The 24,001-nt window shown below is 31.0% G+C and overlaps 1 protein-coding gene across 9 annotated transcripts in view; it reads left to right on the top strand.

Moving 5' to 3' along the window:
• Positions 1-24,001, top strand: part of Ptp99A (Protein tyrosine phosphatase 99A) — a 404,350-nt gene that overhangs the window by 370,210 nt on the left and 10,139 nt on the right. For all 9 annotated transcript variants that reach the window (XM_070105688.1, XM_070105687.1, XM_070105686.1 and 6 more), the window contains one exon: positions 4,399-4,538. In XM_070105688.1, the coding sequence (XP_069961789.1) occupies positions 4,399-4,538 (140 nt within the window). The remainder of the gene's footprint in view (positions 1-4,398; positions 4,539-24,001) is intronic.

The raw sequence follows: 24,001 nt of genomic DNA, 5'->3' as shown, positions 1-24,001 counted from the left end.
AGCGTAAGCTTTCGATAAATATTTCAATTTCGCACAAAGCCAAATATTCAGTGACAAGTACGGTATAGTTACAAGATTTTGACTCGAAATGTTGAAATATATGTAGGAATATAAATTATTCGTAAATATTGTTTGCTATTATTTTATACAATTTAGACAAACGGATAATCGTTCACTATATAAGAACTTAACACTCAAATTTATTCGTTAATCAAGTGGTCAGAAAATAGATGGCTCTGCGATCGTGAAATCTATGATTTTCGTTTTTTATATTTTATTTTTTATATTCTTAGAATATAAATTTGATTTTTTCTTGAAATTTTGGCATTTTGTAACTGGGCTTTAAAATCACTGTGTGAAGATGAGGTAATCACACTTTTAGATATGAGTGCTATATTGCATTTAAGCACCTAAATTTCGTAAATCTTACACAACATTTAATTTTGAAGTGAGTATGTCCGTCTGTAAAATTATTTTCAGCAATAACAAAGCGATATTTCAATGGTAGCATTTATTGCTAGTAACCCACCTTAAACAAATTCTTTTCCTAAGAATAATTCTAATGCTCTAGAGTTACTATTAAAGGGTTATATTTACTAGCAAATTGCGCTTTTTCGTCAATTTTTTTTTAAACAAATTTTATTTCATAAATTATTAAAAATAATGTATATGCTTGCGTTCTAAAAAAAAACCGATTCAAAGAAATGCGTGCTTGCGGCGTATTTACTTTTTATATTGTTTTTGTTAAATGAGAGAAAAAATATTAGAGAAATTTATATCAATATCTTAAGAATTTTACTTCATTGCCTTAACCACTTAAGCATAAATAAGCCATTTAATAATATTAATAAATGTTTAATCAGCAGCTTTTAGATATTATTAGAGGATATTAAATGGATGTAAATAAATAAACAGTTTAAGTAAAATAGTAGCAATAATACAAAGCTTAAAAAGCGCTTACACTAGGAAATGCATAAATTATTTATATATTATTGCTCGTGTTATAGAGCATTTCCTATATAGAAGCGCTTGTATATATGTATGTATGAACAAATTTCCACCAAGCTACCTCTGCACCATAATGCGCGTATTTATTCAGGTAGAAAAGTAGGAAATTTTGAAATAGCAATAAACTGCCGTTAGCTCCACTACATGTCAACACAACACATCACATCAATCATCAAACTATTTCACATACTTAAACGCTTTTTTTCTCGGGAAATAGCGGCGATGGCAGTCGCTTAAGTTGTCGCTTTTGCGTTGGTTGGCGCTAATAAAGCGTGCAATCAAGCAACCAACACTAAAAGAGCCATCAACAATAAGTTTTTCACTAAATTATTCATGAAATCAGGAAAATTTCGCGGAAGTAAGCTGAAAGTAGAGTCCTTATATAATATAAGTATAATAACTACTTATTATACTCAAATTACCAAATGAATAGAAAACTTTAGAAAATTAATATAAAATAAATTTTAAAAAATTACTAACAGTTGCTGGCGATGAAAAAAGCTCTCTACGGACCAGTGCCATGTCAGAAAAAAATGTTTATGCCACGACCGATCAATTCATTTTACTGTCAAACTTATAGTGCAGGATGTGCTGAAAAATGTTAAGTGTAATTGTGAAATACAAATATTTGTTGGTTTTGCTGATCACAATAACAAATAAACAAATTTACCTGTTGTTGGTCATATTAACTTTCAACAGAAATGCTGACAGGCACTTAGTGCGATGCAATTTAGCTCCTATGCGAACTAAGGCATTAGGATGGTTATTAAATAATGGTATAGCAAGTAACAACGTTAACTTTGCTTGCAACGAAGCTACAATACACTTCACAAATAAAAAGTTTCCATATAAGAATTTGATTTTCCAAGCAGCTTCTTAGTGGGAAAAGCACGTTTCAAAGCGACATCTCAAAAACAAAGGGAATAGCTCGCGTATGTATATACAGAATAACGGACAGATGGACAAGGCTAAATCGAATCAGCGAACTTAATATACGCTGTTCAGGGTATACCAATATGTACACTGAATTTTTAACCCGAATTCCTTCTTTTGAACATGAGGATTTTGGTTTCCTTTTATTATATATTTGAAACTATTTTTGAAATATTTTTTTGATTCGAAAAACAAAATTTTTATAACGAAATTTTTTAAAGATCGATTTATTAAAGATCGAAAGGTACCAAAACTCAAAAAGTATTAATTTTTATAATTACAAAAAAAAATCAATCAAAGAGCATTAATGTAACCCGAGCTTGATTTTTGTTGATTCAGTATTACCTTATGTATGTGAGATATTCAAATTCGATATTACCGATTATAAGGGTGGGATAGAAAGCGGATTTGTTAGAGATATTCAAACACCATCCTAATGTGCGTACACGTATATAGTTATATGTATAAAATAACTGCAAACAAAAACTTAAATCCACGCTCAGACAAATTTTCATATTCATGTTTCAATTTTTTTTCAGTTCTTCGTAGTTGTCTTACGTCACCACTCTGCACCGCATCTCTGCCGCTGACAACTTATGAACATGCAATATATTTTGAAGCGTAATTTTCCACATTTTTCATATTTGTTTTATTTTAACCCACGTAGCGGTTACCGTAACGATGTTGCACTCCACACACACACGCACACACTTACCGTTATGCTCATGAACCGAGCAATTTTTATAACCGCTACCACAGCTTTAATATCCTGTTAGCAGTGCCGCAATTGGGCTTCCACTCCGCCTTTAAAATATGTAAAACAGTTGTTTCATGCTTTATCTTGTTGTTGTATTTTGTGTAGTTGTTATTTTAATTTTTTGTGCAAACAAAAGTTCCTCATAATCCTTCAGCATACTTGACGCGACCGGCTGCTGCTGCCACTTGTACAAATTTATATAGTTTAGTTGCCGTAAGGTATGGCCGGAATGCGTTGCGCTTGTAGTTATTGTTTTGCGCCTTTTAGCATGTGCCTGTTTTATTGCCCGTTTGTGTGGCACGTCATTTCCTACGCGCTGCTTCCATATCCATTTGCTTTCTTTTTTGACGCTAAGCAACGGCTCAACCATCAAATCACCGCCCACAACCGCTTTAGCGCTTGCGTAGGAGTTGCCATAGTTTCAGCCGCAGCTTCTGAAGCCGTTAGCGCTTCTCGACTGCCGGGATGATCGCTCGTTGCTGGTCGGTTGCGTCCACCGTCTAATGTTTGTAGTAATATTTTTTCTTACGTATGACTCATACATCTAACGGACAACATGCTCTGCTAAAAAGCCATATAATATGCCCTAATGATGTTTATATACAAGCAGATGCGCTCCTGCTTCGTCGCTAATAGCAAGCTGGGTTCTTCCTTCGCATCACACGCGCATTACTATTTATTTAATTTTTTTTATGGCTTTTTGTTGGTAACCTTCTTGCGCATAAATCTCTGCCACTTCCGGTCATGGTAGCCTTCCGCTGCCGTGTTGTGTTTCCGTTTCACTTAGCAACCGCCATTGACGCCAGCAAAAACAAAAGTTAGCTTACTCGTCGCCTGCTCTCGCGCGCATTTAATTTATTCTTTCGCATTTTCAACAATAATTTCGTACTCTAAAGAGCGCACTCGGCTTTGGTTTTGGTTGCTTGCACATTCAAATTTGTGGCAGTTACGTGACAGTTGTGTTGACATTTGCGATTAACCTTGTATTGCTTTAAGCAAATACTTGTATTCATGAGAATAACAAAAGCAGAGAGGGCGAAATTATATAAGTATTAAATCAAAGATAACTAGATGTCATATTTAGAATTTCACTCCATATTATCAGTATTGTTATTTGTAAGGATTTATATTATCTTTTTAGATCCATATCGAAAAATATTTCCGTTTTGAGGTTGCATATTATCGATATATTATTCTGACGGTTTCTCTATTCCTCGGTAATATCTGATCCTAGACGGGTTGATTTTCCTCGATTTGACTACTTCGTACTACATGCACCCATTGATCATCTTCACACAATGTGTCAATTCAAATAAATATATTTTAAAAACTGGTTGTACATATACCGATGTAACTGCTGATCAATTTACTTGAGAGCTATATATTCTCTTCATTACATAGGTATATATATAGGTTATTGCTTTGAATAAAATTTCTGTTCTGTGTCCCAGCATAACATGAGAAGAAGAGACGTGAATCGATAGTGACTTACCGAACAGAAAAAGTTACTCAAAAAAGGGATTTAATTAAAGTGGCATAGTAACTAAATACATTTTAAATAAATTAAACTTCTAAAATTTGATTAATATTAGTAATAGTATATATTTAAAAATATATGAAATAATTACAAAATTGTATGAATTTAAAATTTTTAGATTTTAAAGAATTCAAATTATATATATTTATATTATATTTTTCAGATATCTTTGCATCCCAACTGTGAAAAGATTCAATCACTTCTACGTCAATCCCATAATGACTATAATCTTGCTGTGCTCGTTGGAATCATATTTAGCTGCTTCGGCATTGTGCTCATCGTAATGGCATTCTTTTTGTGGAGGTAAGTGGTGCTCCTGCATATACATTTTTGCTAAAATTATTCACTAGAAGTAATTAGTAATTAAATAATGTAGATAGACGTTTTGACTTTCCGCGCTAATTCAGCTCCTGAGAATGATGGCTAAATAAAGTGCTGAATTTTTGCTGATTAAATGTCAATTATCATTCTCATTAGCAGAATATCGCTACAAATGTCAAAGTAATAGAAATGCCATATTGAAATTTTAAAGGGTTTAATATAATATTTCATTTTACTTCGCTGAGTGTCAGAAAGTTTAAATATTTATTCCGCCTTAAAAACTAAATGCTAATTAATAATGCTAATTTCCATTGAATTGCGGTGACACACCGAATAAGTTCATAAATAAAACAACAAACACTTTATAATAAGTAATTCTCTGGTATTTTACAAATATTCATTAGTTGAAAATGTCTTCAATAAAATTTTACTAGTTTTGAAAATCCAAAGATTCTTACAAAAAGATAATTTCATATATTATATATACACATTTATTATATAAAAATATATGTACATATAGTTAGTCGTATATATATGCGACCTAAGTTAGTTGTCACTTCAAATTCACGCACAGTTTCTTTTGACTAGTTCACAGCCGTTCGTTTAATGTGAACTTCAAAAACGAATCTTCTTATTCTCCTTCTAAAGTGTAATATTTCGCTTATATTGCTTAAGGCTTGGAAATATTTAAATTTCATATAAGGGGCGACAAAAGGGGTGTCTAATAGCACTTAAAGTGTGTGACACTTGAAATTAAAATGCTAAAAAGATAAAGATATTGCAACACAGTTTTTATGACATTGAGAACAATTTACTGCCTATACTATAGTATACAGCACTTTAAAAAGACAATACAGTTTATAAATTCGTTACTATTTTGGCTCATAATGTTGATAGATGTATACTATATAAAATTTTTTATATATATATTTTTTTTTATAAAAATTATTTGCAATTTAAAAAAAAAGTTTCTCTCTGATTTACAATTCAGTCCAATTTTCGCTTGATTATTCTACATATCTCTAAAAGCGCCGAAAAGCAGGCAACGTTTTGGTTTAACTAAATGCGAATGCATAAATACTGATACTACGATATATTATCAACTGAGTTTATACGCATAATATTAAAATAAAATTTATTTAAGGGTTTATATCCACTTGCAAATCTGAAAAAAAAAAAATTTTTTATTTTGTCAATTTTTTTTTTTTTTTTTTGTTTTAATGTGCATTTACTAAATTTAATGTACTAAACTTTACTATAAAATTAATTTTGAAAAATTTAGGATCCCCTTGAATCCGTAGCCAATCTAGAGGAGTACCTCAATAAAAAGGCCGGGCGGTGCGGAAGATGAGCGTAGGACTAGTCAAAATTTTGACATTTGACAAAATGATAGCTTCCAAAAAAAAAGTCGATTTTGGGAACATATTTATTATTGTATTATATACATATATTTATCAGAGTGACTTGAAAAATCGAAATTATTAAAAATCCTGAAAAATATATATCTAAGAAGATATTTAGAGATGTTCAATGCAAGTATGAAGCTGATCCGGCATATAGTTTCGGAGATATGAGCGTGTTTGTAAGATATTTTTGACTTAGTGACCAATTGTTCCCAAAATTTTATACGCTCGAAATGCTGTTTTCAGAATCGTTGAGAAAAATTTACCAGTTAAACTTAAAATTGAATATTTTCCTCTATATAAACTTTCCAAATATGCGAAAAATAAAATTTCACAAGTTGATACTCGTATAACTATACTCTTTCGACAACACCAACCAAAAACATAAATATTTACAAATATTTTTGCTATATAAGATCCAATATTTTTATTATTAATTCTTTTTAAATACTTGTATTTTACAAAATTAATTATTCTCCCCTAAAGGTAGCCGTATAGTAGACATCCTTTGTACACAGCATTTTCGCCGACAAAGCAAAAGCGTTCAAGCAAAACCAGTCCCAAGCGCACTCACTTCAACAATTCAAGTGCTCTTTGTATTTATGGCAACTTTCTCAAAAACTTAGTTGTTTATTATAGTTTCAATATTTTTATTGCACTCCATCGTGGCGTTTCATAGTGACTAAGTTGCATTTTCGTAAAATATTTGTAAAAAAAAATATTAAATCAAGAAAAGCAACAGCATGAAAATTGAATAATAAAAAAATATTTCATTTAACCCTTCAGTTCAAAGAAGCGCATTTGGACAAAGTTTCAATACTTCAGCTCGTCGATTGCTGTGTAAATTGGTGAATGTGGCAAAGAAAACGCAAAATCATCAACTAATTGCATTACTCCTACTGATTAAATACTTTACAATTACAAACATACACGAGTATATTTTATTGCTTATATAACTTATATACTTAACATATAACTTATATACATACAGATATATAGTACATAAGTGCGTTTGTCAGAAGGATATAATAAGAAAATTAAGCCCGCCTTAGAAGTGTACTGTAAATAGACAGCTGCTCTGGCGAAAGGTTAAACAAAAACAAGTGGCTGGTCAGCAGAGAGGTTGGAAAATATTGCAGAAAGCTTTGAAAAAGCGGGAATTTAAATTAAAGGCTTCTTCGAGACAAGCCAATGGCGCACTTACATTTATGTTGATAAAATACACTTCAGTTTTAATGAAAGCCACTACTGTAGATAGTAAATGGGAAATATGTACCCTCTGTTATGCGGGTAGTCCAATTAGTGAATTGAAGGGGGAATTGTTATACAACTGCAGTGAAAGAATAAACAAATATATACATATATGCTTGTTATTATAATTTTAATTAGCATTACTAATAATTGGGTGTAGCAAAATGAAATCCATTATTTTTCCAATAGATGGCGTTATTTATCTGTATCTCGATTTGTATAAGTCCGATCGAATTTAGCTTATCTAACAGTTTTGTGATTGATTTGATTCAGTTTTGTTTGGGCGCATCAAAGATAAACACTAGCAAAGGGAAAATAGCTATAGTTATACAGTTATTCCTCGATAAGGGCGAAAACGCAATCCAGGCGGCTGAAAATGTGAATAGCGTTTATAGTCCTGATACTGTAACAGCCAATCACGCGCAATTTTGGTTTCGTTGCTTCCATTCCGGTAAATTCGATGTCAAAGATGCACCACACTCTGGAAGACTAATTATCGAAAAAATCGATCAAATAATGGTAATCGCCGAGTCCAAACATCGATTACGATTGTTTAAGCATTGATGTCGCAAAGGCGGCACAATGAAAACGGAAATATGGAGGTGTTGAGATGTTTCTACGTCATGTTATTCCAAACAGCTTTTATAACTGGCATCTGGTAAGATTCATGCTTTACCGCATGAACACCGATAAGTCAAGTGATCAGTTAGAACCCTTACATTTAAGCATAGCCTGAACTTGCTGAGAGCAAAGAGCCCACTAGACGTCTTGCGATCCACATGAACTATGTCAAAAGTAGCCCAGCGCTGGCCAAGCTCACGTGAAGCCCAACTATGCAGAAGTGAAACTCACGAAAAAAATGTGAACTCCGACCCGTTATCATTCTACTGATAGTGAGACTAAGATGACTGTTCTTGCTAGCTATATACTAACAAAACAATGGCTCTAGAGCTATGGTCGATGAATTTTTACGATTTCTTCTTAATATCTATATTACGCTCACAATGTACTGAGTCAATCAATCGGAAAACTGTCAAAGACAAACTTTTAGCGCGAATAAACGCGGTTTCAGCGCCGTATAGTATGACATGATGCGACACGTAACACTAGTGCTATGGACAATAACGCCATCTCTTAGATAAAAATCGAACTTTTTACTTGACCTAATATACCTCCCTATGTGGGAGGTTTTTCAAACTCACCTTGTTTTACAATCGAAAAAACGTAATATCTAATCAACATTACTGCTCCTGTATTAATTATTTTATATAGAATAATATTGCACATTTTTGGTATAGTTTTAATAAGTACAAATATTTCCTTTTAGATCGTCAAAGATCCGAATAATGCTGGAGTATACTTTGGGTAGACAGTAAATGTCATCTCTTTTTGTAATTAGACGCTTCTTTGATAACTTGTTCTCCGACAGCTTCAGTGAGTTCAGTCAAACGTCTTGCTAGTTCACGATCTCTCACTCTAAATTTCGACACGTAATTGTCACAGTTATTCATTGCCGATATAAAGAAGGCGTGGTCTGTATTCTTTAATTTTTTTTTCTTCAATTTCAAAATATTCTACTTACATTTATAAAATACTGTCAACTTCTATTACTACACCAATATTCCACCAACTTTTGAAAAAAATATTCATACATATTTACGTTTCCATATCCATGTAACGGTAACCACTTCATCAAGCTTACATTCAAAATTCTTTACCTCAAAACAAAAAAACCAATCAACTTTATTTTCTTCACGTCATTGCACAAAAATGGCTGCTGCCAACTTTTTCATTTCCATTTCAGGTGGTAAATATTACATTTTTTCCACAGTCCCAACTTTTATCAATGGCTTCACAAAGAAGTTTCCAATCTTTTTTTTTTTTCTTTTTTTTTAGGTATTTTTGGTATTCCAACTTTGAGATAAGCGCGCCAAAAAAGTTGCGAAAGTTGTAAACCCAAAGTAGCCCACATGTGCACTCACACACATAAACGCATATATTCATAAGTGTATGTGTGTAGTATGTGAAAAAAAGGTTGAAGAAAAGTTAAAGAACTGTGTGAAAATACGAATATCTGCAAAATTTCTGTTTGGTTTAAATTTACAAGCAAAAGACTTTACACTGATTGACATTGACAGCTTCAGTTAAGAAGAAGAAGTCTGTAAATGAAGCAAATAGAGTAGAATATGTTTTGAAAGAATGTCAAAGCAACAAGAAAATGATAACATAATACGCAACTCAAAAGAGAATAACTTTTCACTGTGCTTAAGCTCTCAAATTGAATTAGCAAATAAATTTAAGACATTTTGCTGGAAAACTAGGTGTGACTTACATTTTCTAAATTTTGATGAATGAAAGTTAGTTGAAGGTGTACATAGAACCTTATGCGTTTAAAAGTTACGTAATTTGGTATCAGGCAATTAGTATTCATACATATACCAATATTTCGCGACACATCTTTTCGTCAAACGTCATACTTATATAAAAAAAAAATATTATTAAAGAAACATTACTTTACTTTAGAAGCCTTTAACTCAAAAAATATTTGAAATATCGATTTAAAATGCAATATATTGTTTTTAAATGTGTAACCATCTAAATATGAAAAAAATGTATTTCTTACCAGGCGTACCCCTTATCTGCTTAGAACACCAAATTCTCCCTACTTAATGAATGGTTATTCCAATCAGTAACTGGTTGTTGTAGTTTTCACTCAAAGCTCAAGTATTTTCGTGTTGATTGATATCGTTTACATTGGCATGTGGCAAAATTAGTCACTATGTTCTTTAACTGAACAACAACCATTTATCCATTCAAACATTTGGCAAGCTTTAGAGTTAAAGTCACAAAAGTCTCCTTTATTATTAGAAACGTTTTATTTATAATATTTGCCATTTTTGATTAAACCCTGCACAGGGTTTGCGACGAGGTTTTTAATACCCAGAAAAAACGTCGGACACCTTATAAAATATATACACAACTTATCAACATGACGAACTGAGTCGATTTAGCTATGTCCTACTGTCTGTGTATATACGCGCACCAGTGCATTAGTTTTTGAGATATCAACTTGCACACTTTTGCACACATCCCTTTCTCGATCGGAATCAAGTGCACATAAGAAAAATTTTACATGGATTATTGCCTAAAACAATGGTGTAATCTCCGTACAGATTGTGCAGATTGAAACACTATAGCATATAGCTGTCATACAAACTGAACAATCGGAATTAAGTTTTTGTATGGAAAACCTTTTCATTTGACGAAGTATCTTTAAGAAATTTGTCATGGGTTATTGCCTAAGACAACTCAGCAAACGCCGAAGAAATTGTTCAGATCGGATCACTGTGGCATATAAGTAGCTGCCATACAAACCGGCGGACCAAAATCAAGTTCAGATCTTTTGTATTAACGTTTTTTCTTTTTCACTTTAACCTTTTTTACTGTCATTTATTATCAATTCTAATTAAATTATATTATTTACTCGTCCCCATTACGTTTTTATATCAGTATTTCCTTATTTTTTTATGATTATTTTAGTTTTCATTGTTTTCTTAACCATTATTTCTCAAAATAGGACATTTACTTATTAAATTTCATTCTTCACAATTACAATTGTTAAGCGCTTCACGTCTACAAAAAATAAGAAAAAACAAAAACAAGTCGGCAGCATTGTTTGCTGATTACCTCCACATCGCTTTAAACAGCTGATCTTACGAACCGCCCGAGCGCCAACAGTTCACCTCACATTCTACTGACGTCATTCATATTAACTTACATATAGTATACAAACAAACGAGAACACTCTTACACGTAGCGACCCAACAAGCAAAGCAGATTTTCACGCTGCCAAGCAGAAATAAAGAGCACCAACGATTAATGAGAGTGGGTAAATATTATATATGGTACGTCAATGTGAGAATAAGAGCGTTTTCCACTTGCACACTCAGTGATAAATATTTCTAGCACCTTTGTGCTAAAGTAATTGAATAGTTTTATGGTTATTCTATCGTCTTCAATTAGTTAACTTCAGTCATAGCACTCCCCACACCTACTTCCTCTAGATCTATATTCATATTTACATTTCTTTGTATTTATTTCTTAATGCTTCAACATGAGCAGCATTGTGAGTAGCGCACTTTTCTCACAAGCACCCAGTCGGACCGCTCTTTTCTTCAGCTATTTTCTGGTCCGCTGATAGTCAGCCAACGAGACAGCCAGCCGCTGGTGATCGTCTCTCAAATCTTTATCGTGCTTATTTAGTTAACAATTGAAATTTGCGCCGTGTGCACTATCAAAACTTCTACGCTTAATTCGTGTGCGCCACTTGACACTTTGTTGACTGTCCGCCTAACTGTCTGAGTGACGTTTGTAGTGACACTCAAGTACGCGAGTAGGAGAGTGCTAGTCAGTGTTGTGTTGATTTTAGTAATAAATGGCACACTTTCCATTAGCTATACCAACAAATATACGGCGCAAATTATAGGACCCCCGCTCGAAGCCACCCACGTCCCCCAACTTGGCGTCGAAAGTCAAAATTGTTGTTGTGAAAAGGGTGGACGCACATTTCTTTTTTCATATGCGACTTTTCAGTTTATTATTGTTATATTGACTTTTTGTTGTATTTGTTGTCGGTTTATTGCGTGCGCTGCCGTTTTTGCGTCGTTTGTTTATATCTTCTTCTTGTTTTTTTTTCTTTGTGGAATTTTCGTCTGGCGACTTGACTAACGAATACGTGTATGTGTGTTGTGTATATGTAAAAACTCGCTGCCGCCTGTGACCGGTCGCCGGACCGCAGCAGTGCGGAGTGCACATGCAATGAAACTATTAAATGTGACTTTTCGCTTTCGCTCACCGAATGTCAGCCAGCATTTAGAATTGCGAACGCGTCGTGTAAACTTTGCTGTTTATTTATTGTTTATGCGAGCGCTGCGAGTTGCCTGGGTTTTTCACTACCCACTGTTATTGTTAGTGTTTGCTGGGCGTGCAACGTTGTGCGAATGACGCAATGTTTCACTGTAAAAATACACAACATTTCCGAAGAAAATTGCTCTAAATTTTGATTGCAAGTGCAATATAAACCCAAAATTAATATATACATATATGTATGTATATTTAGGAAAAAATATCGTTTGAAAAAGTGTTATGCAAGCTAAAGTGCATAAAAACTTCGTAAGTGAAGTGAAAAATTAAAAAACAATATATATATTAAAAAATGTAAATAAATTAAAAAGAAAAAAATTGCTATAAATAGTTTATACAGTGCGTGCTAAAAATATGCAGCTAAATTCAAATTACAAAATATACTAATAATACTTATCAGACCTCAAAGTATATTTACAATCTGAAGACCTAGTACTTTTGCACCCATATGTACTTACACGCATATTCATATATTAATTGCTGTTTTTTGAGCATCGCAACTGCAGTCAACGTAAGACACTCATTCAGTTCTTCGTAATTTACTTGCTGCTGCTGCAAAATGACGGAGAAACGTGCGTCTGTTTTAGAAGCTACGCAACATAAAAAGAAAAAGAAGCGCGGAAATTGGTTCACGTAAGTGTGTCGTTGCCCGCCTGAGTGCGCATGTACTCATAAATTTACATATTTGTTGCCCAATTCTTTATTTATACATGCATTCTTTTATTTACAATACATATATTTTTTGTTAGTTTTGTTCTTGTGTTTTATTTATTTTTTTGTTTTGTTTTTCTTTGTTTTATTTTTTTTATTTATTGTGTCTGCCTCTCTAGCCATATTTTGATAATCAAGGGTCACAATACGCTTATTAGAGCATAAAGTTATATTATCGTCGCTCAGGCGTAGAATTTATAATTAATTTATGTCATCAATTACTATCATGTATAATATTATGTAAATACCATGGGTGCTCACAAAGCCTACAAGCATAATTATGCAGATTTGCTAGACTAGAATAGATATCAAAATGCGTAGATTAAAAAAAAAATTATGAATAAAATTCTTTTAAAAAAAATTATCAAGGATAATATATTTAAAACTGTACAATTAAGTTGTTTTTCGTAGAATTTTTTTAGTTAATTTAAGTTAAAATTATACCTTCATTCCAAAAACAATAAAATTAAATAAAATTAGTTGTACTTAAAAATTTACCAATGTAGCTTAAAGTTGCATATAATTATCTTTGAATTAAGCTAATGCAAAAATAAACAATGCTTATCATTTGAAAGAAAATTTGTTTTAAAAAATAGCTTTTGAGTTTTAGTAATATTTACTCTTAAAAATTTATTTTCCTCTAGAAATAATTCTTTCATATTCATGTTTTCTGGCTAAATAGCTCCACAAATTTTCAGTTTTTCGTCTGCTTGCCATGGGCATAATAGTCAATAGTGGTCAATCATAGCAAGAAGAATATTAAATTACTGGATTTTATAAATGTCGGCCTAAAAGTATGTAAAGATGATTTATTATTTATTTTTTATTAAAAATTGTAGCAAAAATGTTTTAATAGAACATGGCATGTCTGACTATTCTTATCTCAACACTTAAATATCAATTTCGAGTAACATACTTTTACGGTTAAACATCAAATTCGAGACATTTTCAGTCACAGGCTCACCAAACACTTATTTGAGTTATATTACAATATTCTTACTTTGAAATTGTTTAATTAGAGTTGAACTGGCTGCATCAGTTTTCTTAAAAAGAATTTACTTCAATTATACATAGCATACTTTTAGGATTACATTTGATATTTCATGTATTTTACAATGATTTTATTAAAAATTATTTGAAAATATATTTGAATATGATAAATGCAATTTAGCCTAAATGTAGGCCACGCCTTGTTATTCTGTACCATAATTTGTATGTAATAAAAGAATCCTTTAACTAAGGTTTCCATATTAAAATTTAAAATATTATATTAATTACCTAATAAAGGCGTTCAAGTGTAACAATTGCTTCTATACCATAAGCTCAATTATAAGCCTGTCAATAGCTCTAAGTTGCCCTGATCGCTTTTAAATGGCGCTCCAGCTCCGCTTATAAATGATTGTGTCTATCATATATTACTCGATTCGCTCTGTTGCGCACCCTTAATTACCATCATTCGTCATTAAGTTATTAACACCAAACGAAAGTTATTAAAAATTCACTTTCCAATGGCATTACGGGCAAATACTAATATACTTGTACATATGTATATTTATATTAGTATTTAGTTATTTTTCACACTATCTGTAAAAAAAAATATTTAATTATCTATCGATATCAACACTGACAGACATTTCGTAATTGATCATGGAAAATATATCCAACATATACAAATATACACACATACACAAATATATGTACATATATAGTAGTCTATAGTTTTTCAGAACAATAAACCTTTATTGATTATATAATTATAAAAAGACGACTGGTGTTACATTTGTAGGCAAGAGAATATTAACACAACGAAACTGGAAGTTTTTTTTCTTTTAGACATTTACTATTTACACACCTAAGCACATATATAAATATATCTCTGCCTACATATAATCCCAACTTTTCCGCTGAAGTTACTCTTGAAAGGATTGACAGCAGAATTAGTTATTTTTTATGCGCTTCCCAGTATTTTCACAATTTTTCTACAGCTATCCGCTCGTCCTGTAATAATTCCCCTGAGTGGTATGGACTTTTGAGTGAGTCATATCCACCATACACAATATTTTACATATGAACGTGACGCCCAAGCGGCCAATAATGTGCTGCTTAACTACGCTATTTCACCTAGCATGCCGATATTAAAGCTTCTACATTGTTATACGAAATAATAAAATTTCCATGGCAATATTTCGCCAGGTGAGGGGCTAAAAACATACGGCAACAGTGAGGTATGGCGACGGTGTTTGCTAAGTAAGGTTAGAGTTGTAATATTAATTATGGCAACTCAAGCAGATATGATAAGCTATTTATTTTTTTAATTCACTAGCAAAAATAACATATTTGTATATGTTTTCACTTACATTCACACACACACACACATATATATATATAATCAATATTGCGGCTCGGAGATAATTAACTAAATAAATACAGTTAAACCTGGTGAGAGAGTTCAAGGGACCATGATTTTTTTCTCGCTTATAGAAGTTTCTCACTAAAACGACAACACGTTGATTTTTCGTTTAGACATTATAAGTTGTTGTAAGAGCTTTATTGTTCGATGCAAATGATATGTATGAACTGCACTGAGCATGACAAGTAAGTTAGTACAGTTAAATATTATTTCTTTGAATTACATGAAAACAACATACTTGGTTTCTGTTTCCTGAAAAAAAAGAATGAGTCAACAAAGTTGTCGCTTATCGAGGTAAATATAAAAGAGACTCTCAGTTATAGAGGTGAGAGTGGGAAAAACTACTGTCAGTTATGGAGGTTTTTGTTTCTCACTCATGAAGGTTTTTGAGAGGTCAAAGTTCGGGACCTGAGAGTTACTCTCACTTATAAAGTTTTCTCGCTTACACAGTTCTCTCTTAATCAAGTTTGATATATAAATAAATATGTAATTACCAAAATGCGCATTTTGCGAGGATTAATATAGATATAAGTATAATACATATCTATATGTATGAATCAAAACGAATGTATGTATATATTGTATTGCGCATATTATATATTTATATGTACTTATATTATATATTTATAATCTTATTTACTTGTTATTAGCACTATTTACGTACTTTTGTTTTTGCAATTAATTATTTTTCTAAGTAAAAAAACAACAACTTTAATGCGCAGTAACAAAACAAATGTATAGCAAAACAAGACACCTAAGAGTAAAGCTGGTGAAAATGATTTTTAATTTTCGAAATTGTTATTCATATATATATATAATATGTATAAATTTTTATTTTAAAATTTGTATGTATATATATTTTTATATACATATATTATATTTGCACAACTTAAGGGATATATCTACAAATATACGTGTATCAAACATATATACATATAAACTATATACGTAAATACATTTATATATGCACTCACTAATATATATTTTGTCAATATTACGTGAGTTTTGTTATCAAATACGCACGTGTCAAATTACACAGTGATATATCTCTCCATATACTTACAAATATATGTATATTATGGTGGGTGAAAAAACGAATGTTTTTTTCGCTTCGTATTCTGAAAAATTGATTGATGGACACCTCTAAGGCAGGCTCTCCAAGTATGAGCTTATTAATGTAACGTGAGGGTCCTCCGCCTAACGGTTTCCTATTTTTTTTTTTCTTATTTTCAGATACATATCTCGCTTTCAACCACTTGAAAAATATCTAATTTCATAGATTTTATAGCAAGTTTAGTGCTCTACAAAATGGTCTCTAACGGTTTTTTCGTAAACCTAACTGTTTAAAAGATATTAAAGCAAATTTGTTTTTAAGTAGGGCGGAGAACCTCCCCGTTGAAAATCAGATTTCATAAGTACTTAGAGAGCGTTTCTTAAAGGTGTCTAAAAATTTTCTGAGTACGAAGCGAAAAACAAACAATCGTTTTTTTTTTACCCACTCTAATGTATATATGTATACATATTATTTAATAACAAGCAAAAATAAAACACTAAAAATGTCAGACAATATGCGTAAATAAAAGTTTACGACTGTCATGTATGTATGTATTAATTTTGATAATACATATATATTTGTATCACGCACATCTGCGAGCCTCATAAACATACACACACACCGGCTTTCTCTCTCTCACTTTCATCTATACATGTGTGATAAAAATACGCATAAGTTTTAATGTATGTGTATTCCAACGCTTACCTTGTCAGCCGCTGATAACGATAACAATTGATATTTTTTTCCCGTATCTTCTAGGGGAGTTGCGCTTGTAAAAATTTAATTGAAGTACTTTTTAATGCGTTTTTGTAATTCTTGGAAAATGATTACTTGAGAGTATGCTGTTTTTTTTTTTCAATCAATAATACTTTTCATACCAAATAAAGGTGGGGGAAGTTTGAATAATCACAGGGTGATCATTATTAGATAGCTTTAAGAATTTAAAAATAAAATCCAGACAAATCCGGTCTTATAATACCCTGCACAGGGGCAAGTATAAAACGATATAAAAATATTTTTGTCTTGATTTTGTATAGCAGCTCTTTATACTAGCTATCTGAAAGTATACAAAGGTTTAGTTTTCATATTTTTTATTTGAAATATTTTACTTTAGAAACTAATTGAGAGTTGACAATGCAGGGTGTCATAATTCAACATTAATGTTTTAGCCCATGAAAATTTTATATCCTGTAACTTATTTTTTCTTTTTTTAAATGATATGCATTTTTTTAGTTAAATTTTTTGTAATATTAAAATTTATTTTTTAACTTTTCCACAAATAAAAACAAAAGAAATTATAATAACATATTTTTTCCTGATTGAAGGTAATTATTTAAATAATTAATATTTATTATTTTATAATTTTTTTTTTAATTTTATTATAATTGCAAAAACAAAATTACGTAAATAGTGCTAATAACAAGTAAATAAGATTATAAATACATAATATAAGTACATATAAATATATAATATGTACAATACAATATATACATACATTCGTTTTGATTCCTACATTTAAAATAATATAGATATAAGTATAATGCATATCTAATACTTATATCTATATTATTTTAAATTTTATTTTTAATATTTCAATTATTTTAAAAAAGTTGAATAAAAATTTTTCTATTCCAAATATTTCAGTATATAAAATATTTCAGATTTGTTACGCTCTGCGACCCACACACATTGACATAATTCATCATTAATTTATTAATTTCATGAAATCTCATCATTATCTCCTATAACATTTACTAATAGTAAGGAACCATAAACTAGTTATGAACTGCAATACACAGACAAATATGAACGAATTTATCTGCAAATCACTCTCTTTACTGTAAATCGAGTTTCAATTCTCTAAAAGTTATAGCTGACAAGTACGATTTCCTTAAGTAATCACAGACCGCAAAACAATTTCTTTAAATACCATACTTAAATATATGCAACCAACTCTTTTACTTCACCGGCAACTGGAAGTACCTGAAAGCGACTACATTGGCACTTTCGTGCACCAACACCGCAAACTGCGGCAGATTACTACTTTGATTTGTGTATGAATTTATATACATATGTATATACAAACATATACTTGCTCAAGTATCGAACAACCTCAACTCTAGCCGAAATATTAATTTTCATTTACTTTCATTTTGCGACGGTAAATGGCTTTAAGTTTTCCACCTAACCTTGTGTTTTTATCACACGTTTCCTCCCGAACAGCTGCCAACTGCCAACTGCCAACCACCCGCTTGCGCTTGCTTTCTAAGCCAGCTGTTGTTATCTTTTTCATAATTCGTATATAAATATTTATGTAAAAACTTTGGTTCCTTTAGAAACTTTAAGCCAAATGGTGCGAAGTAAAACTTTAGATTCCATTGTTAAACAGCTTAACAGTTATTAGTTCATCAATTGTTGAGCTTAAAAGATTATAAGCTTACTACAGCTTTGGGTTTAAGCTGCAAAATAATAAAACTTAGACACTCTTGTGTGAGTAAAACTACTCGATAACTAAAAATGAAACAATGTTGCTAACGGTATCCTAAAAGAGCACTAAGTAAACTAAAACACAAGTAAAGGAAGATATTGGATATTATTTGGATTTCAAGCATGTTTTTTTTTGCTTGGTCAGAATATTGTTTAAGATGTAAAATCAATTTGGTTGATTTAATATTTTTGGACTAAATGATTACAATTTTTTTTTTATTTGTTGTAATCTCAAGTTTTATTAGCATATGATAAAAACCTTAGCATACATTTGAGAGCTTTGCTTAATAAAAGAAACAAGTTTGTTAGTTTGCGTTGAGGCAATTGGTTATTTTTTCACTTTTTCCGAAATTTGAACTTAATGCGAATGATATGGGTGATATTAATTCAAACATTCATATAACGAATAGATTTGCGGTTTCCAAACTATATTTGACTGCTTCCACTTATGTAAAGTTTTAATACAAAAATAGCTAAAGCATTGCTAAAAATCATTTTCGACAATAACTTGACTTAAAATACTAATAAATATACTGACTTAAAAATTGCTCAAAAAATTATTCAAAAATTAATTTAAAAAAGTAATAGAATGAAAAAAATTTAAATATAACAATATTTAAATACTAAAAAAGCTCCTAAAATTTTAGTTAATTTTTCTAAATTCATAAAATGTTTATTATTATTAAGGGAAGATTTTTTGTTATTTCAAAATATTAAAAAAAGTAAAGTATTTTTTCGAAATACTACAAAAAAATTACTTTTTATTATTTATTTAAAAAAAATTTGAAAAAGTAATTTTGTCCAAATATTACAAAAAAATTGAATTTAAAAATATTTAATTTTTGAGGCAATGTACAATTTTTTTATTCTAAATAATTTACATGTTAACAAATAAACAAGAAACAGAAAGAAATTTATTTTTGTTTTCAGCTAAAATATTGAAAACTGCACACGCTTTCATATAGAGTTAAATTGCACAGTGCATTTTGTCTTCAGTGATCAATACGAAAATATTCCGAGGTATTTTTTTCTCACCCTAAAATTCAAGCTTTTAATAACATTCCGAAAACTTTCTGAAAAATTTATAGCAGAGAAAGAAGAACAATTCTAAAAATATTCTTACACTTTTAACAAATTTTGACGGTTCAATAGTTCATAATTATTTGCATTAATTTCTAATAAATTGCCTTCATCTACTTGTTTCGAAGCATTCAATCGCCGATTCATTTATCTAAGCCAGTTTAAAATTATACAGATCACTTTTCCGAGAAAAATGTGTAAAAGTAATTCAGTAAAGCAACAGATTTGAATGCATTTGCATAACAACTATATTTATTAGACTGCCATGTCCAAATGAATATATTTTACATCAAACAGTGCTAATGATATTGCTTACTTAATAATTTTGAAAAAACTAACGAGTTGCACCGCTTATTACTCAGAATTAATTAGTATGATAAAACGATTTCATCAGTAACCAGAGATAATACTATAATAAATACTGTATTTCTTAACTTTAATTGCCATTTACATTATTCTTGTCTGTTAGAATAGAGTGCAACGAGTTGAGGGTCAAAGGAAACCTCCAGGAATTTAGTGACATAAAAAGCAAAATATTTAAATAAGAATATAATAATGTTATAAATAAAATATGTGAAAATATATGTATAATATGAAATAGTTACCAATTATAAAATATTTACTGACAGATCGTCTGAAAAATACTTAAATAAGTTGTTGGGATTGCTACTTACATTGTTTTTCCGCCAAATTTTGTGAACAACATAATTTTTAGAATAAAAATGCTAATGGCAAAAATTCACTCACTGACACACACACACCAGCGCAATGACGAACGACTTTACCTGTAAGCCAGCGCTACATTGCAAGCAGCCACACATACACACATGTATAATATTTTTAAGCGCACAATAATGGCGCAAATTAAAATGCAAAATATGAATGAAAGTATATTCAGCGGAGACAAGCGCCACACAAAAGAAAATTGCTATGAAAACTCATATGCACGTGTGCGTGTGTGTGTGTGTGTTGTGTATGAGTAAAGATAAAACGTTGCGCTGCATTGGCAAGTGGTGGGGAAAAAGTAAATGAAAGCGATTTTTATGCTGAATTACAACTTGGCAAACTGATATGCAGATCAGCGTGTGGAAGTGGATTTTTGACGCTCGTTTGGATGCACACACAAATACAGCAACAACATATGCAAAAATATTCATAGCCACCTACACACAAGTAACTGGGGAAAATTTAATAACTGTATATGTGTGTGTGCCTGCGATTTAGTATGCACATTATCCTTTCATTTTTCGGCACACATAACAGAGCGATTTAAATGCGAAATTTGCCTCATTGCAAAGTTGTGTGTGCGCGCTTGTAACGTACAAGTGATTGTTGAGCCAAGCTATGCATTATTTAAACGCTTCCGAAAAAATAGCTATCACACAACTCTAATGCACGAGCTTAGTTGTAGTATTGCCAACTTTTTATACGAAATGTTCTGTAAGTACTTGAGCATGTGGCATGAGAACGAGTTAATACAGTAGCGAAGAGACTGCATGACGACTAGTTGGCTACTAGTTTGCTTTAAAAAGTCAATAATGACTTTTTGTATATTATTATATTTTTTATATCATTTAATCAGCTTTGAGGCACTTAGGTTTGCATTTGCATAATTTAATGCACCCTAATATCGATGATCCATTTTGAAAACTTTTAGATCACCTTAATTCCGTAGCCGATCTGCAGGAGGACCTCCTAAAAAGAGAAGCAATGACGAAGATTTTTCTGTATAAAATTATTTCAAATCCAAAACCAAAAAAATATATTGTAGCCATTAGCACTGCGAACTTTTTATTCAAAAATTTTGAATTAAAAATTAAATTTTTATATTTTAATCCAATATATTTAAAACAGTTTTTTTTTAATTCTTAATTAATGCTTGAGATTAAAATTTAAATTTAAAAATTAATTTTTCATCCGGTTTTTGGGATTAAAAATGTGCGTTTTATTTGTTAATCCGGTATGTGGGGTTAAATTGTTTTTTATCTTGTAATCCTAAATACGGGATTAAAAACAAAATTTAATTCAAATAGTAATCCAAATTTTTTTATGCATTACTTGCAACCCTGATTGCTATACATAGATGAATATTTTTAATAATCGAAATTATTATCAAAAAAATTATTCCTTCGATCTTTACGTGACAAATATATGTTCAAGTTCGTGTCCAATCGTTTCAGGGAATTTTCCTCACCGTTACTAAAAACAGTGTTTCGAATAATAAAAAACTCTTACAAATACGCTCATAACTCCGAAACTATTTGCTGAATCAACTCAAATTTTCGAAGAATATTCTCAAATATTGTGTGTCAAATTTGAAAAATAAAAGTTTCCGTTGAACTTAGTTATTTGACCGTTTCGGTTAAACCACAAGTTTATTTAAAATTATAACAACAATGTTTATGCAAAGTAACAATATGATGTAGACGAGGAGAGCGTTGAGAATCCAATTGCGCGAAACGACTTTCGGATGATGGCGATCAGAATCAGGAGGTATCGGTGTCCAACAGTTGTCAACGAACAGTTGCGCGTAAGATCGCTACCTTGTCGAATCAGGTGTATATGCGAATGTTGATGTGGCGCTCAGGCCCGTAGACGAAACGAATGATATACATATAGCGAATGAGTGTAGAAGCAATGATCCAATCCTTTTTGTTGGTTGTTGGTGTGAGGCGTTCTCGTGTGTGGTGACATCCTGTATTGGGTTCTCAGGAGTGGTGTGTATTATTAGGGTGTGCCAATAATGTACCTGTTTGATTGGTGTATACATATATGCGAGGGGGAGGCTTAGCTCATTTAACCATCCTGGGCCCCCTAGGCGAATATTTTGCCTAGGATTACACATATGGGCTGTATTATGCATTTCGACGTGCTGTTGATGGAGTAGCCGAGGGTGCGAATATTAGCTGTAAGAAGCAATTTTGGTTTTAACCGATTTGTATTTTGGTATATACTTGAGATACGCAACTATATTCTGACAATTTTTTGGTTTTATAGTTGGCAATACAATAAGTAGTGATTGTATTTACGATTTTTTCTTTTATCAATTTTTTATGCGGATTATTTATGATTTGGCTTTTCTGTATTATCAGCAATTATTTGCAATCTCTTTATTATCGGCTTATGAGGATAGCGACTCCACGCCTGGCATTAAATATATATTATATATGTGTAAGCAAAAAAAATCGTTTTTTTTTATTCACAAGCGGATAAAACACCTTAATATACAGTATTAAATAAGTTGGGTAGTTATCTTAGAAAAGGTTTAACAAAGCATCATATTGCCAGAGCAATCTCCTTAACATTTAGTGGTTGGTCGGATTCAACTGGAAACAATAATTTGTTATATAGACATTATTTTAAACCGTGCTTCTTCTCCAGTTTTGAGAATTCTTACAAATTTTTACCTACTCACAACAACTGTGCCTTTTTTGCTCACTTATATATATTTTACGAGATCTGAGACCAAGCCAGTTTCGCCGCCAAAATATCAATTTAGAGAATTTTATATATACATACGTACTACGTTATTCGATATTCATGCAAAACTAAATAATTTTTTTTAAATTCACAAGAAAAAATATCCCCTTAAAACAGTCGTTTTTAGAATCTTTGAATATTTCAGGAATCGGAAACTTATGATTGCATGAAATATAAATTTTTTATATTAAATATATATTTGAAATTTATTGCAATGAATCTCTAAATTTAGAGATTTTTCGTTATGTTACTCATACGCCTTGTTGAACACGTACGCGATTATATTGAAAGATACTCAACTGTTTTTCTTTATTAAAGACTAAAAACGAGTAACAGATTATTATTTTCTATTATTATATTAATTTCATTTGAAAAATTGTATGTTTAAATTTTTTTCCAAACTTTTACACTGATAGCTCAGTCAATCGTATATTAATAAATACTTACAGTATAAAATATTTTCGCTTTTCTTTTTCATTAAAAAGCAAGTATCAAATTCAATGTATTCTTTTTGCGCTTAAAATGACAAAGTTTTTGATAATTAAATAAGATAAAATCTTAACTGAGATTTGTTATTACTGAACAACTTCATAAGACGATAAATCTCACAAAATATAATATTTCCGAAGCTTGTGTTATACTTATT

Source organism: Bactrocera oleae, chromosome 2, assembly GCF_042242935.1.
Source record: "Bactrocera oleae isolate idBacOlea1 chromosome 2, idBacOlea1, whole genome shotgun sequence".
In the NCBI taxonomy this organism is placed as follows: Eukaryota; Metazoa; Arthropoda; class Insecta; order Diptera; family Tephritidae; genus Bactrocera; species Bactrocera oleae.
Note: the sequence above shows the minus strand (reverse complement) of the source record. Positions and strands in the feature narration are given on the sequence as shown.